This window comes from Martes martes (genome assembly GCF_963455335.1).
Source record: "Martes martes genome assembly, chromosome: 10".
Lineage (NCBI taxonomy): Eukaryota > Metazoa > Chordata > Mammalia > Carnivora > Mustelidae > Martes > Martes martes.
In genome coordinates this window covers 59,648,005-59,671,335 of record NC_137898.1, presented here as the reverse complement: position 1 = coordinate 59,671,335, position 23,331 = coordinate 59,648,005, and the positions used below count along the sequence as shown (strand labels likewise).

At 41.8% G+C, this 23,331-nt stretch overlaps 2 protein-coding genes across 3 annotated transcripts in view; one reads left to right on the top strand and one right to left on the bottom strand.

Moving 5' to 3' along the window:
- The first annotated feature begins 333 nt into the window (after positions 1–333).
- The window catches only part of RAB6A (RAB6A, member RAS oncogene family), a 95,039-nt gene continuing 72,041 nt past the window's right edge, over positions 334–23,331 (top strand). Inside the window, exon 1 of one of the 2 annotated variants that reach the window (XM_080816049.1) lies at positions 334–1,069. In XM_080816049.1, the coding sequence (XP_080672175.1) occupies positions 1,000–1,069 (70 nt within the window). In that variant the 5' untranslated portion in view covers positions 334–999. The remainder of the gene's footprint in view (positions 1,070–23,331) is intronic. The other variant, XM_080816050.1, reaches the window with a different exon arrangement.
- Positions 17,743–18,766, bottom strand: LOC308351360 (mitotic checkpoint protein BUB3-like; the record flags this gene model as incomplete). Its single annotated transcript, XM_080816917.1, is given in 2 exon segments — positions 17,743–18,109; positions 18,111–18,766. Coding segments are annotated over 2 exon segments (969 nt in total). The 5' UTR covers positions 18,713–18,766.

The window sequence follows — 23,331 nt, the reverse complement described above, 5'->3', positions numbered from 1 at the left end:
TGCACTAGTGAAGGGCGGACTTAAGGAAAGGGAGACCGAGCTGAGCTCTCTGGAAAAAGGATTATAGTACACACCTTAGGGCTATCGGACCACACCCGCACAGCGCTGGGATCAATACTACCTACGTGCCAGCCCCGCCTCCCCCGCCCTCTCCATTCCCATCAGGCTGAAACTAGCCACACTTCTCATGGCAGTCACAGCGCGACGCTTTCCACTGCGCAAGGACCGCGCGCGCTCTCGCGCTGCCACCTCACTGCCATCTCTGCCCGCCCTTGGCTTCCTCCGATTGGTTCTCACGTAAGTGACGTAAGTGCTCCTTATTCCACCCACATCACTTCCCAGGGTTCCGCCCCACCTCCTCTTTGCTTCTCCCGACTCGCGTGGCAACCCAACCTGCCCTCGTCTCTGCAGCGCCGGAGGAGCCGGGAGAGCAAGCTAAACCAGGACGGCGCTGGCTTGTGGCGCGCACGCGCACGCGCGCACGCACGCACGTACGCCGGCGGCCGGCGGGGCGGCACGCTCGCGCCCGGACTCGCCGCGCGCCGCGCCAGAGGCTCGCGCACTCGGCAGGTTGGGCTGCGGCGGCGGCAGCTGTGGGAGCTGAGACCGTGCGCGTGAGAGGTCCCAGTCGCGTCTGCGGCTCCAGTTCCGCCACCCTCCGCTTCTCTCACCCCAGTCTCGGTGCCGGGTGCGGAGAAGGGAACGGCGCTAGCGTTGGGAACCTCGAGCACACCCCTGGCTGCTTCCTACACCGCCATCCTTCCTTTCCCAGCCGCGGGCCTCGCTCGGTGCTAGGCGACTCTGCGGGGAGGCGGCGGCGACCGCTGCCAGTCTGTGGGGAGGAGTCCTGCCCTGCAGCCTTGCTCCGCAGCCGGGCCTTAAAGGGTCCGAAAGAGCTCGGCGCCGGTCCTTCCTCTCTCCTATTTCGTCAACCGGTTGGAGCAGCGTCAGTCCGAGAGGTCTCTGGGCTGAGGCGGCGGCAGCTCCTCCGGCTCCATCATGTCCGCGGGCGGAGACTTCGGGAATCCGCTGAGGAAATTCAAGCTGGTGTTCCTGGGGGAGCAGAGCGGTGAGTGTGCGGCTCCCCCACTCCTGGCAGCTGGCCGCGGCTTCCCCGCACCGCCCCCAGTGCGGCCCTTCTGTCGGCGAAGGCTGTCTCCCCGCCTCGCGTTCGCGCTCCGTGCTAGCCCGCAGCGCTGCCTGGTGTTTGCCGACCCCTCTTAGCCACCAGCTCCTCTTCGTCTTGATCAGTCGGTCAGATTTTGATCCTTCCGTCTGCGGCTACGATGTCTCCTTTCCCTGCAGCCCGGGCCTCTCCTGTCGATCTGCCCCCGCCGCCCCCCCGCCCCAGGCCTCACCCGGCCCAGCCCCAGCCTTCTGTCCATCCTTTTCTTTCTCCCGTCCTCGTCGTCTCACCAACCGTAGCCCCCTTCCTTGAGCCCCACCCTTATTCTTGGCTTTTATCCCAGTTCGTCAGCTCTATGAAGGCCCACCCCGGGAAGCCCCACTCCGGGGATCCGACCCTCTTCAACCTTGGACAAGGAGGGTGGGGGGATTAGGGCGTTGTTTTCCCTAGAGACTTGGCCTTGGGAAGTGCAGATCTGGTGGGAGGTGGGAAGTGGGGGGTCGTAGAAATTCTTGGATTGTTTCACTTGGGTGGGGAATTAGTTTGGGATATGGAGGGTGCATGTTTGAATTGGAGGCGACTTGAGGATGGAGTGGTTGGGGAATAAGAGGGGTGGCGGTGGCAGTGGCGATTTTTGCCTCTTGGGTTAGGCTGCGCGTTATTGGAAAACCTCATTTTCTTCTCATGACTTTGATCCCTGACAATTCTTTTGGCACTGTTGATGCTTTCCTGGTCTCTGCCAGATGCTATGTCATGATCGTTTTACTTGGAATTTTTCACATCTAACCTCTCCTTTTTCTCCTTTCAACATGAAGCAGTGTCTGTTTCTCTTTATGGTGGTGCAAACAGGAATTACCGGAGAAATGTTAATTATTCCACTTCTTTTGAGTGTTTCCCAGGTTATATTTAGGATTCCTGTGAGAGGCCTGAGAATAACGAACATCTTTGTTTTGTAGGATTTCCTTTTGGGCTAGAGAGTAATGGAGTAGAGTAGAATAGATTCATCATCTACTTATCTAAATTAGATTTCAGTATGTAATACCGTTTCGTCTAAATGACCCTTTTTGCTTAATGTTTCATAGTAGGTGGTGAGTGGAATGATCTTACCTGATCAGGCTTCTGCTGTTACTTACTTTGTGTTATATACAAGATCCTAGTTTTGTGATGGTTTTTTCTAAAATTACTTCTCATGATTCCAATTTTATGCTGAATTATGAAAGTTGGCACTGGACAGTGTAGAGATTATCGCCGTCTTTTGTTTTTCTCACATATTTCATGATGGTCTTTAAAATTCAGACATTGAGAGGTTAGTCCTCCCAAGCCATCATCAGACATTAAGTTAACAGCTAAGTACCTTAGGTTAGGCTGTAGAGAAGACAATTTCTTTTTATTGGAAAGCAGATAACTTACAAATTCAGAGCTTTTCCTACTACCTTGAACGTTTATAGTAACATATATGACATTAAAATAGGTTAACATTAGTTGCAAAATTGCTTCCAGTTGGAGCTGAGAAATCATTTTTCTCTTTTCAGTATGTAATCTTTACCTCCTTCCTCCTTACCAAGGAAAAATATAGTTTCCTCTTTGCTTATGAATTTTCCTGAAGCAAGTATAAGCTTGTTTCTTGAAGTAACTTGGTAAGATCCATGAGGGTGATCCCAGTCTATTGCTATTTTATAGCAATTTCAGGACAATGCTATGCATAAAATACAGTTTGTTGGTCATTATTGATAAATAGGATCTAAAGTGCTTATTGTGGACTCTGGGGATGTTATTGCTGGCCTTTTGTTTTGATGCAGAGCTATTTAGTTTGCATGAAAAATCCATTAATCTCTGTCTTAGGAAGATTGTGAGTAGTGATCATAACTTCAGTATCTGCAGGTTTCCTTTGAATTCCTTAAGTAATTATTTTCTAATTCACACTGCAGAGTTTGGTGACTTTTCATTTTTTACTTTATGTCTTGACAGCATCCCCCCTCCACACACACATAGTTCCTGAAGTCATGTTAGATTTTCTTTAATGGACATTATTTTTTTTTAGAATGGTTTTAGGTTTACAGAAAATTGCGATCGTGCCGAGGGTTCCCACATAGCCCCACCCAGTTTCCCCAGTATTCTTCAGTATTCTTTTTTTTTTTTTTTAAGATTTTATTTATTTATTTGACAGACTGAGATCACAAGTAGGCAGAGGTGCAGGCAAAGAAAGAGAGAGGGGGAAGCAGGCTCACTGCTGAGCAGAGAGCCCGATGCCGGGCTCGATCCCAGGACCCTGGAATCATGACCTGAGCTGAAGGCAGAGGCTTTAACCCACTGAGCCACCCAGGCGCCCCATTCTTCAGTATTCTTAACATCTTACATTAGTATGTTACATTTGTTATAATGAGTGAGCCAATATTGATACGTTATTATTAACTAAAGTCCATAGTTTATTCAGATTTCCTTCGTTTTTATCTTTTTTGTTTGTTTTAAGCATTCAGTTCAGGATACCACATTACATGTAGTTGCTGTGTCTCTTTAGGCTCCTCTTAGATGTTTTTTTAAGGACTGTGTTTACATGATTTTTAATTCTGTGGAACTGTGAGGTCAGTTATCTTTTAAGGCCAAGTAATGCCATTTGATAGCTTTGACAATGAAAGATTGATCTTTGTTTTCATGGGCAGTGTCTGTAGTTTCCTTATGCATTAGTAAAGGTCTGTAGAACCCATGTCATCTTGATGTAACTCTTCATGAATTATTTATTTTTAGGTTTTAGAATTCCACAGTTCAGCTTTCAAAAATGAATCTGTGGCAAAGCATTTACCACATTTATAAATGTTGCGCGCGCGCACGCGCGCGTGTGTATCTTACCCACAACAGAATGCAAGTCCCATGAAGATTAAAACTTATTTTTTTGTTCATTGTATTCCCCAGTGCCTAGCATATCGGGCTCATAGTAGGTACTCAGAAATATTTGGCAAATGAATGGTGGTTGAATCTACTAGGAACCAAAGCTGTATCAATCTTTGCTATGGTGGAATCTATGTTTTTACCTTATGCTGTTAATAGTTTAACAATAGCATTTTATACCTACGTTATTTGATTGTATGCAGGGGTACTCTAGATGCTGGAGGGGACAGGGAACCCAATAACTTATAGCTCTCTCCCTTTTGCTTAAAAAAAAATAGGACCAGGATTTTGTACTTTTGTGTTGAGCAAAATTAGTTTTGTTTAAAGATACTGTTATTTTCTATTAGCATAGCACCTAAAAATATGTCAAATGACATTAAAGACGTGTTCAAGGAATTGATTTGGGGTTTAGTAGACTTCTATTTAGCTTATCAAAAATTAAGGTTCTGTCTCTGTAAACAAAGATGAATTGTTTCAGCATATGACGCTTCAGACTGAGTTAATGCCCACAGTGTTGGCAGTCTTTTTTTTTTTTTTACAAACTCTTAGGGTCTCTTTATATTTCAGTAGTATACCTGATTTAATAAAGGGATGTGGAAGTATACAGTTTAAATCTGAGGTTTCCTTGAGAAATCTTTTTTGTTGCTACCTCTGGCTGCTCTCTTGAAATGCAGAGGCACTTTTAGGATTGCCATTCATGTTTTATAGTAGAAGATATTACTACAAACAAATGTTACAAAATAGGGTTACAAATTAGAAAGTGTAATCTCAGGTAGAAGCACATACCTGGCCTCCTACTGCTTAGTTTTTCACTTTATGTTACCCTTTTTACATCAGTTCTTTTGAATTAAAATATGGTAGGTAGGGAAAATGTGTCTTACCATCAGAGACCGGGAGTACTGAACAGTTTAGATTGGTTAGATCAGTGATCTTAAACTTTTTCTTTTCAAGACCTGTTACCTGTTATGCTTTTAAAACAAATTGTTGAGGCCCCTAAAGAACACTGTTTATATGGTTTTTATCAGTAGTTACTGTATTGAAAGTGAACAACATTTAAAAATACTTAATTCAGCGGCACCTGGGTGGCTCAGTCGTTAAGCCTCTGCCTTCCGCTCAGGTTGTGATCCTGGGATCCTGGGATCAAACCCAGCGTTGGGCTCCCTGCTCAGCGGGAAGCCTGCTTCTCCCTCTCCCACTCCCCCTGCTTGTGTTCCTTCTCTCTCCCTGTGTCTTTCTGTCAAATAGATAAAATTTTTAAAAATATATTTAATTCATTTAAAAATATTAGTTTTATTTATTTATTTTTTTTTGAAAGATTTTATTTATTTGACAGAGAAAGAGCACAAGTAAGCCCAGTGGCAGGCAGCGGGAGAAAGAGAAGCAGGCTCTCTGCTGAGCCGGGAGCCTGATGTGGGGCTTGATCCCAGGACCCTGGAATCATGAGCCGAAGGCATCTGCTTAACCAACTGAGCATCCCAGGCGCCCCAAAAATATTAGTCTTAAGTCCATTATATGAAAGAACCATTTTCCAAACAAAGATTTAGTGATAGTGGCATTGCTTTACATATTTGCAAATCTTATTTTTAAAGGTTTTTTTTAAAAAGATTTTATTTATTTGACAGAGAGAGAGTATAAGCAAGGGGGAACAGCAGGGAGAGGGAGAAGCAGGCTCCCGCTGACCAGAGAGTCCCATGTGGGGCTTCATCCTAGGACCCTGGGTCCATGACCCGAGCTGAAGGCAGATGCTTAACTGACTGAGCCACCCAGGCGTCCCTACAAATCTCTTTAATGTCTTTGACTTATTAAAAGACATCCGGATTCTCATAGATCCTTCTGCATTCAGTCTACTGTAATAACACATGGTATAGATTCTGGGAAGCTCCACTATTTACTCATGAGAGAATGAGAGTGAAAAAACCAAATAACATCTAAATGTAATGAAAATGATTTGACTCCCAAAGGGTAGTAGACCCCCCCACTAAAGGGTCCTGGGAATCCTGGCAGTCCGTGGGCCACACTTTAAGAACTGTTGTTGGATGATACTAAGCCTTTTGTACTATGGAGCTTCATATTGCAAGTTAGGGCAATCAAGAAGAATGTTTTCCATACCTGGTTTTGGAGCCTTAAAACTAAACAATAGAGCTAGTGATTAAGAGCACATGGTCTGGGTTTTATATTTTAGCACTGGCCACTGACTTTGGACAAATTATTTGACCTCTCTATGCTTCAGTTTCCTTATTTATAAAATAAAGGTAATAGGAACTATTGTGTGGAGTTATTTTGAAGATTAAATTAGTTAATAAATGTGAAGCATTTAAAAGAGTGCCTGGCACATGGGAAGTTCTCGGTAATTAGTTAAACAAAATTTTTTTTTAAAAGATTTTATTTATTTGACAGAGAGAGATCACAAGTAGGCAGAGAGGCAGGCAGAAAGAGGGTGAAGCAGGCTCCCTGCTGAGCAGAGAGCCCAATGCGGGGCTCCATCCGAGGACCCTGGGATTATGACCTGAGCCGAAGGCAGAGGCTTTAACCCACTGAGCCACCCAGGCGCCCCTAACAAATTTTTTAAAATAAAATATTTACTCTTTTTTTTTTCCCTTAGATTTTATTTATTTGTCAGACAGAGAGAGAGATCGGGAGAGAGCGGGCACAAGCAGGGGGAGCAGCAGGCAGAGGGATAAGGAGGCTTGTCACTGAGCAAGGAGCCTGACATGGGACTGTATTCCAGAACCCTGGGATCATGACCTAAGCTGAAAGCACATACTTAACTGACTGAGCCACCCAGGCATCCCTAGTTTAACAAATGTTTATGTAAAATTATTATGCTGTCAAGCGATTTAGTAGAGCATAAGCTTAAGAAATTTACATTTTATAGGGAAAGAAAGAAAGAATACCTAAAACAGTATAGTGTGATAAGTGCTTAGAAAAATAGAGTTAAAAGGTGTAAAGAAATGACCAGAGCATGGAGTTCTAGGGAAGATGCAGTATAAATCATTATAAATGATTAATCAATTTTTAGCTGAAATTCTTGAATGAGAGCATTCCAGAGTTGGAGGAGACTTTGAGAAGTCACCTAATCCATTTCTCTTAGGGCTTTAAAACTGGATCACTTTCCCCCCCCTAATTTTATTTATTTATTTATTTAAAAGATAATATTGATTTACTTGCAAGAGAGAGAGAGAGCACGCGTACACACTCACGTGAGTGGGCATGCAAGCACACGGGGGGGTGGCAGACAGTGAGAGAAAATGACTCCTGGCTAGGTGGGTACTCTGTCTCAGGTCTCCATCCCCTGATCCTGAGATCATGACCTCAGTTAAAATCAAGAGTTGGGTGCTCGGGGCGCCTGGGTGGCTCAGTGGGTTAAAGCCTCTGCCTTCAGCTCGGGTCGTGATCTCAGGGTCCTGGGATCGAGCCCCGCGTCGGGCTCTCTGTTCAGCAGGGAGCCTGCTTCCTCCTCTCTCTCTCTGCCTGCCTCTCTGCCTACTTGTGATCTCTGTCTGTCAAACAAATAAATAAAATCTTTAAAAAAAAAAAAAAAGAGTTGGGTGCTCAAAACAAAAGGAGCCACCCAGGTTCATTTATTTATTCTTATATAACTTTCTTCTTCTTATTTATTTATTTATTCTTATATAACTTTATTCTTATTATTCATTTAAGATTTTATTTATTTGTTTGAGAGAGAGCGTGCTCACACATAGGGTGCCCATGGGCCTTCATCACTGGACCCTGAGATCATGATCTGAGCTAAAGGCAGATGGTTAACCAACTGAGCCACCTTGCTGCCCTCTAACTTTATTTTTAATAGGTAATACAAACATAAAAAGTGTACTTAGAAAACTTACTACCACCCGTGTTCCTGTGACTCCATTCTCCACTCCACCCCCTCCTCCTTTAGTAGGTATATATATTGGTTTTTGTGTATATTCTGGGATTTTTTAATGCGAATGCAAGCAAATATGAATATAATTTCTTATTCTCTCTTACATAAGATGTATCAGACTTTAACTCCACACCTTTTTTTGCTTAATATATATCCTAGGGTTTTTTTCATATTATTAGTACATATGAAAACAGCTTTCCCATTCATTTTGTTTGTTTTTTGAATAAAATTAACCCACGCAGAAGAGTTTGGACTTCATCCCAAAGACAACGTGGAGCTTGATCCCATGACTCAGATCATGACCTGAGCTGAAATCAAGAGTTGGATGCCTAATGACTGAGCCACCCAGGCTCTCCCCTGTTCCATTTTCATAGCATAATCGTCTATTCTGTTGAGGTGGGAGAAGGACCTGTTCCACTGTGTGGAACTGTGGAGGGAATATAAGAGGGTGTCAGTCTACGTTTTAAAAAGACTTTGGTTTTTATCACCACCTTTATCCTTATTTCTAGATATACTTGGTGCCAGTGATTCCTGAACCATTTAGGGGGTTCTCTAGTACAAATCAGATTTTTTCTTAGCTTTCTCTATTGTCAGTTTAAAGTTGGCCTTTATAGAACCTATTAGATTAATTACCACCTGGCCATTTACTTTTTACCTTCTAACTTGGATGATTTAAGTTTTCTGAGAACCAGTACTTACTTTTAGAAGTTTAGAATTGCTTAGGGTTTTCTGTTTCTGTTTTTTTTTTTTTTCCTTTTCTTTTTGAATTTGAATTTTTTATTTTTTTTTTAAGATTTTATTTATTTATTTGACAGACAGCTAGTGAGAGAGCACAAGCAGGGGAAGAGTGTGGAGCTCCATCCCAGGACCCTGAGATCATGACCTGAGCTAAAGGCAGATGCTTAACTGACTGAGCCACCCAGGTGCCCCCCCTTTCTTTTTTTAAAAATACATCTTATAAAATTAAAACCAGTTCGGGGTGCCTGGGTGGCTCAGTGAGTTAAGCCTCTGCCTTCAGCTCAGGTCATGATCTCAGGGCCCTGGGATCGAGCCCCGCATTGGGCTCTCTGCTCAGCAGGGAGCCTGCTTTCCCCTCTCTTTCTGCCTGCCTCTCTGTCTACTTGTGATCTCTGTCTGTCGAATGAATAAATAAAATCTTGAAACATAAAACCAACTAATTTGTAACCATGCTCATAGTAGCATTCATATTAGCCAAGAGATGGAAGCAACCCAAGTGACCATGGATGGATGAATGGATAAATATTTTATATACATACAGTGAAATATTATTCAGCCTTAAAAAGGAAGGAAATTCTGATACATGATGCGACATGCCTGGATCTTGATGACATGCTGAGTGAAATAAGCCAGTCACTAAAGGACGAATACTGCGTAGTACTTTAAATTAACTTACGGTAAGCAGTACTGTTATCCCGTCCTGCCATTGTGAGGTTGCATATACCCAGATACCCTAATAGACTTGGCTTTTGAGATGAAGTCCAAAATCTCCTGCATGGGTTAATTTTATAGTCCTATTTGTACTCTCCTATCTCTAATCTTATTCCTGGCATTCATTTTTTACCCTTTATTGTTAGGCCTCCTTATGCTATGTTACAAAAAAATGTTTTTAATCATCATTAAGATGTTACATCCTATGGGGAATGCAAGTCTTCCATTCTCAGAATCCTAGAATCTTAAATATCATTTATCCATTTAACAGATGGTCACTGTATGCCAGGCATGGGGCTAGGTCCTGGGGGACATAGTTGTTAATAAATCAGATATTATCTCTGTTCTCTTCTTGCTTAACAGTCTAGCAGTAAATTAGGTTTAAATCTTTTACATTGTTCTGTACCTTCCAACCTCTGTTCTTGAACCTTTCCTCCAGTCCATCCTTTACATTATCAGAATAAACTTTATAAAAATGTAAATCAGAGTAACTTCCTTAAAAACATTGTGAATGTACTTATTTCCACTGAATTGTACATTTATAAATGGCCAATTTTATGACATGTATAGTTTATCACAGTAAAAATTTTAATTTTCAAAAAACTCAAACCTACTTTTTAAGTTTATTTATTTGTTCACTTTTAGAATAAAGTCAACTTTGAAAATAAAACAGGCAGTAATTTCAGTAAAACTGATATATAAACCAGCAAAATGGGTTTAATCAGAATAGCAGATTGGGATAGGCAAGCCATCATGAACCATAGGCAAGTCTGGAGAACAAATGAGAGAAATGCTCTTCTGTAGACGAAGGGAAATGGGGAGAGGCTGTTATAAACAAAGTCCATTGGAATAAACTGGGTGTTTGAAGCAAAGTGACTTTTTTAAAAAAATTAACATACAATGTGTTACTTCCCCCAGGGGTACAGGTCTGTGAATCATCAGGCTTACACATTTCACAGCGTTGGCTGAGTTGTGACGGTCTTTTATTGGCTGGGGTGTTGCTAGGTAAGGAGGAAATCTTCCTTCATCCTTCTAGGGTAGTAAAGTAGGCTTCTTGTTAGGAATGCAGGGTAAGTAAGTCTCTTCTTGGTGGGTCTGCCAAGGGCTACAGTGACTGGTAGGGCATGAGAGCACCCCCTTCTGCCCTCCTGACTCCATTTTAAATGTGGTTTCTGTTATTTTTTCCCCCCTTTACATTAAGATCTTTCTCTGAAAACTAGGAGCCCAAACCTGAAGGTAACCAGCTAAATAGGTTAAAAGACCAGGCGTCATTAGGTGAAATTTCTTGTAACTAATGGGTTTGTTTCCTGATGTTGTGTAATTGAATTTCTACTTCTCCAGATACATTTATCCATATGCAACAGGTGGTATTTGCTGTTGCACAGATGCTTCCTTGTTCAGCAAGCAGGTAATCAGGGACTATGTTATTATCCAGACCTACTTTAGCTAGTGATTCAGGGGATCATTGTTGGACTGCTGTTGCTTTGCCTGTGACTGTCCTAAAGTTAGAGTTTTCTGATGATGCATCCCTTGGCTCTTATTCCAGCCCAAGGAGAAAGCTCTTTATATGCAGGCACACCTGGAGTCATATAGTCCTCCTGCAAGTTCCTTTTTAAGGTAGCTGTGGAGGTTTAATGGGGTGAATCAGTGTCAGGTTTATGATTTATTATGGCTGTTGACCGGGACAGTTAAAAGTCCCAATAAGCATTGATCTCCAGTTTGGCAGCTATCTGAACATTTTTATGCCCATGGGAAATGCCATCTACTGTAGGCCAAAATGAAACCAGTTGGAGTGCGGAGGACTCCAGCTACAGTATGTTGTTGATAGATCCATTAGCTGGTCCAGATTGACCTTTTTCAAGCCAGGGATTAGAAGAATTGGGATGTCATTCTGTGAGCTACCGTCCCATGCTAAAGGGGTCTTTTCTAAAAGTCTTGCAAAAAGGAGTTAGCCCATTTGTATTTCTCTTGAATGCAGGGTAACAGATCATTGGAAAAATTGCCTACAGATAAGACCAAGGAATCTCTGACATTATGAACAGATTAGAGTTTTTGGTGATGGATCCAGCAGTCAGAAAGGTTCCCCCCTTTTGTAGTAGATTGAGGAATATGGGTAAGATCATTGTCTTCCAAAAAAAAAGAGAGAGAGAAATAAGAAGCAGCAGCCAGAAAAAAGTGTATAGGCCTGGTTCAGTCGTTTTGGAAAAGCTGTCTCCTCCTCTGTCATGTGCTTCAACTCCTGGAAGTCTTTCAGGACACCAGTTGGTGTGCAGGTCCAGTCAGGCTTTGTTGCTTTCTTTAAAGGTGATATATGAATCCAAGAATCTGTCCTTGGAGTTTGGTGGCACAAGATGGTGCAAGGGTTGGTTTAACAGTATCTGTAAGGGCCTTTCCAATGGATTTGAGTCTTCTTGGGGATGTCTTTTCCAATAGATGAAATCTTCAGGCTATAGATTCTGACATCTGATGAGGCTTTCGTCATCCAGGACTGAACTGTAGAAAGATTGTCCTACCAAAGTATAATTGCTCTGTATGGATTTGATGAGGTTTTTGCAAAACTGAAGTATATTCCCTTTTATCAGCTGTGGATCAAAGGGAGTAGGGTCTAGGTGCATAGATAGGGCAGGCTGCTACAAGGAAGATTAGATTCTCATTGAACTTACGGAAATACATATATAGTCGTGAAAATCAAGAATATTTAATAAGAGCTTAGGAATTCTGGAGGGATCAAATAGGGGAAAAAAGATAAATGCTTCAGTCTTTGTTGGAAAGACACACTTTATAAGATTGCTCTAAGTTATACATTACTTAAACAAGAGGAGGGGATAAATCTGGAAACAACATTAAAGCTAAACCCAGTTTTCCATTAGAGTTTTAGGCATTCTCACTCCGTGCAGTGTTATGATCTTAAAGTTTTCAAAAACCTGTATTCTAGAGTATATATCAAATTTCTTTTTTGTGAATCTCTTTGAGAATGGACATTTATTGGTAAACTATCAGAGTAAAACAATAATTGTAAATGATGAAAGACTTTAAAGTGGCCACAAAGATCCATGAGAGTTCACATGCATGTACCAAAAAAAAAAAAGATGCAACTAACAAGTAAATTTGGTTATTTTTGTGATGTACATTTTGTTTTATTTATTTTTAAAGATTTTATTTTTTTTGTCAGAGAGAGAGAGCACGAGCGAGCATACAGGTAGGAGGAGCAGCAGGCAGGGGGAGAAGCAAGCTCCCCACTGAGCTGGGAGCCAGATACAAGACTCAATCCCTGGACCCTGGGATCATGACCTGAGCCAAAGGCAGACTCTTTTTTTTTTTTTTTTTTTTTTTTAAAGATTTTACTTATTTATTTGACAGAGAGATCACAAGTAGGCAGAGAGGCAGGCAGAGAGGGAAGCAGGCTCCCTGCTGAGCAGAGAGCCTGATGTGGGACTTGATCCCAGGACCCTGGGATCATGACCTGAGCCGAAGGCAGAGGCTTTAACCCACTGAGCCACCCAGACGCCCCCAGAATTTTTTTTTTTAATTCTTACTAACATATAATGTATTATTAACCCCAGGGGTACAGGTCTGTGAATCGCCAGGTTTACAGACTTCGCAGCACTCACCATAGCACATACCCTCCCCAGTGTCCATAACCCAACCGCCCTCTCCCTACCCCCCTCCCCCCAGCAACCCTCAGTTTGTTTTGTGATTAAGTCTCCCTCCCGATATCAGAATTTTTGTACATTTTAAAATGATGACTGATAACATTATACTAGAACATATCAGAATTTTAAGAATTTGTTATTTTTGAAACATGTTAATATATGCCTATAGAAATACAGCCTAAAGAAGGCTCGGTATTTTTTTCTTTTTTCTTTTTATTTTATTTAAACTGAGTTAATTAACATATAGTGTATTATTAGTTTCAGAAGTAGAATTCAGAATTCATCAGTTGTATATAAGATCCAGTGCTCATTACATGACGTTCCCTCCTTAATGTCCCTCACCTACTTACTGCATCCCCCCAGCCCCCTCCAACAACCCTGTTTGTTTCCTGTGATCAACAACTCTTACGGTTTGTCTCCCTCTCTGATTTCATCTTTTTAAATTTTTCCCTCACTTCCCTTGTGATCCTGTTTTGTTTCTTAAATCCCACGTATGAGTCAAATCATGATGATTGTCTTTTCTCTGATTGACTTACTTTGCTTAGCATAATACCCTGCTGTTCCATCTGTGTCGTTGCAAATGGCAAGATTTCATTTTTTTGGATGGCTGAATAATACTCCATTGTATATATGTATACACCACATCTTCTTTATCTGTTCATCTGTAGTTGGACATCTGGGCTCTTCCCATAGTTTGGCTATTACAGACATTGCTGCTATAAACATAGGGGTGCAGGTGCCCCTTCAGATCACTGTGTGTGTACCTTTGGGCTAAATACCTAGTAGTGCAGTTGCTGGGTCGTAGGGTAGCTCTATTTTTAACTTTGTGAGGAACATTTGTACTGTTTTCCAGAGTGGCTGTACCAGCTTGCATTCCCACCAGCTGTGTATGAGGGTTCCCCTTTCTCCACATCCTCACCAAATATCTGTCGTTCCCTGACTTGTTAGTTTTAGCCATTTTGACCAGAGTGAAGTAGTATCTCATTGTGGTTTTGATTTGTATTTCCCTGATGCCATGTGATGTTGAGCATTTTTTTCATGTGTCTTTTGGCCATTTGGATGTCTTTGGAGAAATGTCTGTTCATGTCTTCTGCCCATTTCTTGACTGGATTATTTGTTCTTTGGGTGCTGAGTTTGATAAGTTCTTTATAGATTTTGGATACTATCCCTTTATCTAATAAGACTTTTACAAATATCTTCTCCCATTCTGTCAGTTGTCTCTTTTGGATTTGTTGACTGTTTCTTCTGCTGTATAAAAGCCTTTTATCTTGATGAAGTCCCAATAGTTCATTTTTGCCTTTGTTTCCCTTGCCTTTGGAGATGTGTCTAGCAAGAAGTAGCTGTGGCTGAGGTCACAGAGGTTACTGCCTGTTTTCTCCTTTAGGATTTTGATGGATTCCTGTCTTAAGTTGAGGTCTTTCATCCATTTTGAGTCTGTATTTGTGTATGGTGTAAGGAAATGGTCTAGTTTAATTTTTCTGCATGTGGCTGTCCAGTTTTCTCAACACTATTTGTTGAAGTGAGTTTTTTTCCATTGAATATTCTTTCCTGCTTTGTTGAAGATTAGTTGACCATAGAGATGAGGGTCCATTTCTGGGTTCTCTGTTCTGTTCCACTGATCTTTTTGTCTTTGTGCCAGTACCATACTGTCTTGATTACAGCTTTGTAATAGAGCTTGAAGTCCAGAATTATAATGCCACCAGTTTTGATTTTCTTTTTCAACATTCCTTTGGCTATTTGGGGTCTTTCTGTTTGCATGTAGATTTTAGGCTTATTTATTCCAGCTGTGTGAGAAAAGTTGATTTTTTTTTTTAAGATTTTATTTATTTATTTGATAGAGATCACAAGTAGGCAGAGAGGCAGGCAGAGAGAGAGGGGGAAGCAGGCTCTCCACTGAGCAGAGAGCCCGATGCGGGGCTCGATCACAGAACCCTGAGATCATGACCTGAGCTGAAGGCAAATGCTTAACCCACTGAGCCACCCAGGTGCCCAGTTGATGGTATTTTGATAGGGATTGTATTGAATGTGTAGATTGTTCTAGGTGGCATAGACATTTTAACAATATTTTTTTCTTCCAGTCCATGAAGGCTCAGTATTCTTATTTGACAATGTTTCTTACATAATATAACATATTGAATAATTTGTGTAACATCTCTCTGTATAGGGAGAGAGAACAAATCTTTTGAGATACTCCAAGGACCCTCTGGAAATTCTCAAAGATAGTTCAAGGTCAAAAAAACTTCACTTAGAATTTAAATTTTGGGAAGTTTGTCAAGAATATTGAAAGATTTGGACACTTGGCTAAATAGGATCAGAGAAAATTATGAAACTATCTATTTGGCCAAAGTGAAAAAAATACTTAAAGGACAAATACAGAAGGTTATATAGCTGCAAAAGCTTTAGTTCTTTCTGAGTAGAGAAGACTTGGTTTTTCTAAGTAATCAGCGATGTGATAAAGACAAAACACAGAATCTCTTGTTTCCTAGGCAGATTACATAACAGTAAAGAAACTTTGCTTACAATTTATTAAGAACAGACTGATAGTCTAAGAAATTTTGGTTTTTTTTTTTTTTTAACAAAGCCATTCCAGTTTTGTACCAGTATACTTCTGATACTACATTTTTTTTTTTTTTTAAAGTGGAACCTAACATAGGGCTTGAACTCGACCCTGAGATCAAGACCTGAGCTGAGATCAAGAGTTGAGTGATTGGGATGCCTGGGTGGCTCAGTTGGTTAAGCAGCTGCCTTCGGCTCAGGTCATGATCCCAGCGTCCTGGGATCGAGTCCCACATCGGGCTCCTTGCTCAGCAGGGAGCCTGCTTCTCCCTCTGCCTGCCACTCTGTCTGCTTGTGCTCACTCTCGCTCCTCTCTCTCTCTCTGATAAATAAATAAATCTTCAAAAAAAAAAAAAAAAAAGAGTTGAGTGATTAACTGACTGAACTACTCAGGTGCCCTAATTTTAAAATCTATTTTTAAACAAATGCATTTTGATCTTAGCTTAATTATACATATGATTCCTCTCCCAAGATTTCTTTCCTGAAAACCTTCTATAACTTTCTGTGTCCATTTTAGTTTGTCCCTTATTCTTTGCCTTTCCAAAATAACCAGCTTTTCTTTAGGACAGAATCACTTTTGTTTCCTTCACCACAGTGCATTTGCGTTCCTCATACCTTCTTTTACTGAAAACGGGCATTGTATACCACTTTATACTTCTCATGTACAGTTGTTTTCTTTCATCTTTATTGGTTTTTAGTAGCTTTACATATATTAATTGGAATTCCTAATTCTTAGAATCCTTAATTCTCAGTGAAAACTAAGATGTAAGCAATCTGGCAAGTTTATAATACATTTTATAATTTCTAGAAATGTGCTTTCTCAGCATGGCATAAAACATGTTTACTAGTAGACCCAAATATCTTTAGTTTCTCTAATAAGAAGCCAAAATGGATAATCTGTATTTAGTAATTAATGTTGTAGTATTTTATCATATTTAGAAAATGATCTTAGTAATATAATGAAATTATATCATTTAACTTGGCAAAAATCTATAAAGTTTTGAGTTACCAGGGAATATTTAGGAAAGCTGCTGCTTCTTATTTTACCTAAAAACTCTTAGCCCATTATTTTACCTTAAAAACTCTTAGCCCATTTTCACTCGTCTATCTGAATAATTTCATAACCAACAATTAGGTTTAGGTTACAGAAACTTCATGGGGCATTAGTCAAAGTCAGCCATCAAGTTTCACAACAGAGATGTCATGAACTTATTTAACTAATAAGCCCAAGTGGAATAAAAGTTGCGTGTTTGTATTATATCCAATGTTGATAACTCTGAGACATGTCTGTCTTAATTAAACCAACAAATTTGTCAAAAAAAACCCAGAGGGGCGCCTGGGTGGCTCAGTGGGTTAAAGCCTCTGCCTTCGGCTCAGGTCATGATCTCAGGGTCCTGGGATCGAGCCCCCTGAATCAGGCTCTCTGCTCCCCAGGGAGCCTGCTTCCTCCTCTCTCTCTCTGCCTGCCTCTCTGCCTAGTTGTGATTTCTCTCTGACAAATAAAAACAAAAACAAAAAAACCCAGAAACAACAAAGAAACCCCAACAAACTTAAACTAGATTTTATTTATCAGAGATTATCCCAGATCATGTGAACTTGAAAAACATTTGGTTTAGTTTACTAAATTTTTATAAGCACTTACTTTACTTTAAGCCAATCAAGTAGAGCTCTTTACAAATGAATTTTGGCAATACCATCCAGAGGTAGAAAAGTGTCATGTGTATATATAGATACACAGAAACATACAGATACAGAAATCTTATAGCTTTTGTTTTTTAAAAAAGATCTTAGCCTTGGGGCGCCTGGGTGGCACATTTGGTTGTGTCCCAATTCTTGTTTTTTTGTTTTTTTTTTTAAGGGTTCTGAATCTCTGATTTATTAGACAGCACGGCAGTAACAGGGTTAGATTATTTTACAAAAAGAGCTCAAGCTGCTCTGAAACAGCAACTGGGCTTTCTGGGGGTAAAAACAATTCTTTGGACTATCACCCAAGGACACAAAGACTCCTCATCCTACACAAAGTCAGCATGGAAGGGCACAAAGACAAGTTTTTTTAAGACAGAAAACAGAGAAATCCACATACTAAATAAGGTGTCCACAATGACTACAACGCATCCCTTAGGGGTTGAGTATGTGTTTGTAGGAAGCAAAACAAAGCTTGCCATAGAGAAACCACTTTCACGAGATGATTAGGTGGACTTGGGTTTTGTTTCTGCATCTGTCACTTGGCGAATGAAGATACCATCTTCGGGATGTTCTGTGTCATCCATTTCATACATATACGACGATGCTATTGCGAGCATGGTCCCGTCGTTACTGAAGGGCAGGGACGCAATGCTGGTGGGGTACCGGTGGAACTGGCACAGCTGCTTCTTGTTAAATGGGTCCCAAATGTTTACAAATCCATCAGAGCCACCTGTAGCAAATGTGTTGTGGATGTTGTAAAAGGAAATGGGATTGACCGGGTAGATCTGCTCGATGTCGTTCTCCTTCAGTCTGTGACACTTGAAGGCGTACTTCTTCTTCTGCACCTCAGGGCTTGGGTCCAAGTACTCGGCCTTCTATGGAGCTTAATACATAGCCCTGCTTGTTGGGAAATGCCCGGATGCAGCGAGTCTGGTACTTGAGGCTGGACTCCCGGCGCTGCTGCACGTAGCCCATGTTCCGTAAGTCCCACACCAGCACTCTGCGGCCTGCAGTGCCCACAATCAGCCGGTCTCCAGACACTGAGAGGGTGTACACCTTTTCGGGCTGAGAGAAGGTCCCTGCATTACAAGGAGTTCTGGGATCCCACAGTTTAACTGTCTGATCCCAACTCCCTGTCACCATCACATTCACTTCTGGGCAATATTCAACACACCTGATAGGGGCATCATGGGTTCCGACGAGATTTTCTTGATCAGTGTTCAAATCATGCATTTTCAACTGATGGTCTAATCCTCCACTCCAAGCATGTGTTGGATCGTAGAAGGCACAGTCCAGGACGGCGCCGGTGTGCTGGTACTTGAGCCGCATGGAGTTGGCCAGCACGTCGTAGAGGCGCACCAACGTGTCCCAGGAGAAGACCAGGAGGAACTGGGAGGTGTTGGGGCTGAACTTCACCGAGGAAATGCCGTCCTCGGGTGGCTGGTTCAGTTTGAACTCGTTAGAACCGGTCATCTTGGACTCCCCTCTAAGCAACTTAGCCACTGCTGACCGCCGCCACCACCTCCTCACTTTCCTCCGAGTACTCCCAATTCTTGGTTTTCACTGGGATCAGGATCTCCAGGTCGGAGGATTGAGCCCTGCATAGAGCTCTGCACTCAGGACTGAGTCAGCTTGTCCTTCTCCCTCCTCCTCTGCTCTTCCTGCCCACCTCCCCATACCCATGCTCAGTGCTCTCGTGCACACTCGCGCGTGCGTGCTCTCTCTCTCTCGCTCTCTCTCATAAATAAATAAATAAATAAAATCTTAAAAAAAAAATCTTATCCTTCTTTTAGGTACAAAATTAAAAAGAACAGTTGGATCTAAATTGTTTTTCTTCGGGGCACATGGGTGGCTCAGTGGGTTAAAGCCTCTGCCTTCGTCTCAGGTTATGATCTCAGGGTGCTGGGATTGAGCCCTGCATCGTGCTCTCTGCTCAGCAGGGAGCCTGCTTCCTCCTCTCTCTCTCTCTCTCTGCCTGCCTCTCTGCCTACTTGTGATCTCTGTCTGTCAAATAAATAAATAAAATCTTTAAAAAAAAATAGTTTTTCTTCTGGCAGATGGACTGACAAAAGTTAACCTGTTTAGGTGACCAAAGTATTTTTTTTTAATGAAAAAAAATTTTTAAAGATTTTATTTATTTAATTTATTTATTTGACAGAGACACAGTGAGAAAGGGAGTAGATGCAAGGGGAGTCGGAGAGGGAGAAGCAGGCTTCCCACTGAGCAGGGAGCCCGATGTGGGCTGGAGTCCGATGTGGGCTCAATCCCAGGCCAAAGTCAGACACTTAATGACTGAGCCACCCAGGTGCCCCTTAATGAAACATTTTTATTGGCATGCTGTAAGGATCCTTTCAGACCTGTTTTTTAAGTCATTATGTCTTTTAGATGCTTCTGCATACCAAAGGGAGAATACAGTTCTTCTCTGAGAGATTTAGGATATGCATTTTTTTAAAGATTTATTTATTTATTTATTTATTTATTTATTTATTTATTTATTTGACAGAGAGAGAGAGAGAGAGATAGATCACAAGTAGGCAGAGAGGCAGGCAGAGAGAGAGAGAGGAGGAAGCCGGCTCCCTAGGGAGCAGAGAGCCCCATGTGGGACTCGATCCCAGGACTCTGCGATCATGACCTGAGCTGAAGGCAGAGGCTTTATAAACCACTGAGCCACCCAGGTGCCCCGGGATCTGCATTTTAAAGAGTGCCCCTTAACATGGATTTATTTAAGTCAGAGCTTCCCCCAAATGACCATTACAATTCCAAATTATCCAAGAGTTTACCCATTTTTCCAGAAAGGCACAAGATGCTGGTCCAAGGACCAGGTAGAATCTATCTTCTCTTTGGATATCTTTTTTTTTTTTTTTTAAGATTTTTATTTATTTGACAGAGAGGCACAGTGAGAGAGGGAACACAAACAGGGGCAGTAGAGAGGGTGAAGCAGGCTCCCCGCCTAGCAGGGAGCCTGATGCAACACAAACGGAGAGTAGAGAGGGTGAAGCAGGCTCCCCGCCTAGCAGGGAGCCTGATGCGGGGCTCGATCCCAGGACCCTAGGACCATGACCGGAGCGGAAGACAGACGCTTAATGACTAGCCACCCAGGCGCCCCATTGTCTTTGGATATCTTAACTAGGAGGAACAGGAATGCTATTTCCCAACAGCTGTTCTAAAACACCGGAGGGCTCCTGGGTGGCTCAGTCTTTGAGTGTCTGCCTTTGGCTATGGTCAAGATCTCAGGGTTCTGGGATCCAGCCCAGGAGGGGCTCCCTGCTCAGTAGGGAGCATGCCTCTCCCTGCATTCCCCCTGCTTGTGTTTCCTCTCTCGCTGGCTCTCTCTGTCAAATAAATAAATAAAATCTTAAAAAAAAAAAAATAGAACACTGGAATCACTTGTTTTCCCCCTTTTGAACAGGATGAGTTTCTTACCATGAAGCTTCAGCAAACAGAAATGAAACAAATAGAAAAGAGTAACCACTAGGGTAATCCCTTCATAAAAACAAGAAGGAAAAAACTTAAAGGCTTTTATGCCAGAGAGCTTAAATGGAAGGAGAGCAGAACTCAGATCCAGGAGAGACCCTCAGACTTTAGGGTCATTGAGAAAGCAGTGAATTCGTTGGGTTCTGTGGGTATCAGCAATTGTTTGCTCACCAGCCTTGGAGTTTTTAGGGGCTTCTCTGGATTCTACTTCTGATCACCAAGTAATGTTGACTTTGAAAATAAAACAGCCAGTTATTTTATTAGCAAAACGGGTTTATTTGGAAATCGTAGAGGAATTGCAATTCAGGAAAAGCTAGTCATGGTAAACCGTAGGCAAGTCTGGAGAGCAACGGGGAGGGGAACATTCTTTTATAGAGATAGGGAAGGAGTTTGGAAGGCCTGCTATAAACAAAAAATCTGTTGGAGTAAATTGTGAGTTGAAAGTGTAGTGACTTTTCATTGGCTGAGTTGGACAATCTCTTATTGGCTGGGCTATTGCTATTGCCAGGCAGGCAAAAAAATCTTCCATTATCTTGCTGTGGTATTGAAGAAGGCTGCTTCTTGTTGGAAATGCCATAGAAGTCTCTTCCTGTTGGGTCTGCAAAGGCCTGCAATGAATGGTATGGTGTAAGAGCTCCCCCTCCTGGCCGCCTGACTTCATTTTAAGTTTTCCTTTATTTGGTTTCAAAAAGTCTAAAATCTTTCTAAATGATTTATACGACCCACATTGCATAACATGGCTCTTCTCCATCTGTCCATTCTTATCTTGAATATATCTCCCACCATCTCTCTCTGTTTCAGTCAAACTGGCCTTTTTTCAGTTGGAACTTTTCTCTAATCTCTGTCTTGATACAGACTCCCTCTTCCCCTTTGCCTGGTTAACTCCCTTGTATCCTTTAGCTTTTCACTTCAAGTCACTCTTCAAAGAAGTCTTTGCTGACTTCCTCAGAATAGGTTTCCATTCCTTATATTCGGGACCCTTAAAATTTCTGTTTTACATTTGTTCTGTAAGTTCTATAAGGATGGTGATCGTGAATTTCTTATTCCTTACTATATTCTAAGCACATTGTAATGTTTGACATGTAGCAGAAGCTCACTTAATATATTTGAATTAGTAAATCATTTATGATTTTTTTCCCTACTTAGCTTCAGAAAAGCCTTAAGGTTGCTTACAGTAATAAGTGCACATAAAGGGAAATGATTAAATATTTATTTATTTGAGAGAGAGTAGAGACGGAGAGAGGGTATAAACTCTGCAGTGAGCATGGAGCCCATTGTGGGCTCAGTCTCCTGACCCTGAGATCACAACCTGAGCCGAAACCAAGAGTGGGATGCTTAACCAACTGCACCCACCAGGAGCCCCAAAAGAAGATACTTAAAAGAAAAAATGAAACAAAACAAAAAAACCTAACTTAGGAGGAGGAAAGTTTGATATGCTAAGTGTCTGGTATGAAGCTGGAATCAGTCAGTGGCTGAAGTTGAGGAAAATGATAACTTGGAAAGGCCATTGGATTTATCAAGAGCCAACTTTAAAACGTAGTTTCAGGACACTGGCTGGCTTAGTAGGTGGAGCACATGACTCTTGATCTTGGGGTTGTGAGTTTAAGCCCCACGTTGGGTATAGAGATTAGTTAAAAATACAATCTTTTTAAAAAGTAACAAAATAAAAAGTTTCAGTAGGGTTTTGGAGAGTCAAGAAGAATTCAGAAGTAAGCAGTAGGTATAAATAACATTTGAAAAGTGGATTTGTGATTTAACCAAATATGTGTCTGGGTTCTTAAAATATTACTTAACTACTTATTTTGGAAAATTTTATTTTTTTATTTTATTATGTTTTACAGTAAACTGCCCAACATGGGCATGAACTCATGACCCAGAGGTCAGGACTTCCATGCTCAACCAACTGAGCCAGCCAGTTGCCCCTATTATGGAAAATTTTAAACTTAAAAAGAAATGCAGAAAATAGCGTCAAGAACCCATGAACTATTACTCAGCTTCAATAATTATCAACTCATGACTTGTTCATCTATAGCACTTATCTCCCTTCCCACCCCCCACACCAAAGTGGGTTGAAGTAAATCCTATATATCCTGTTGTAAGTATTTTGGTATGTCTGCTAAAAGATGAGAATCTTCTTATTGGTACTTTTTTTTTTTTTTAAGATTTTATTTATTTATTTGACAGAGCGAGATCACAAGTAGGCAGAGAGGCAGGCAGAGAGAGAGAGAGAGGAGGAAGCAGGCTCCCTGCCAAGCAGAGAGCCCGATGTGGGGCTCGATCCCAGGACCCTGGGATCATGACCTGAGCCGAAGGCAGAGGCTTAACCCACTGAGCCACCCAGGCGCCCCTTATTGGTACATTTTTGACATTAAGGGATACAGTTGCCCACAGAAGCCATTATTTCGGGATTCTTCCTTCTTTTGAGGGACATTATGCTCTTGCAAGCTGGGTGGGGTGGTAGGCGGAGGGAGAGGGAGAATCCCAAGCAGCACTGGGTTGGGGGGTTGGGGCTCCAGCTCTTGAATCTGAGATCATGACCTGAGGCAAAATCAGGGGTCGGTAGCTTAACTGACAGCTACCCAGGCACTCTGGGATTCTTTCTTCCTTTCTTACCCTTT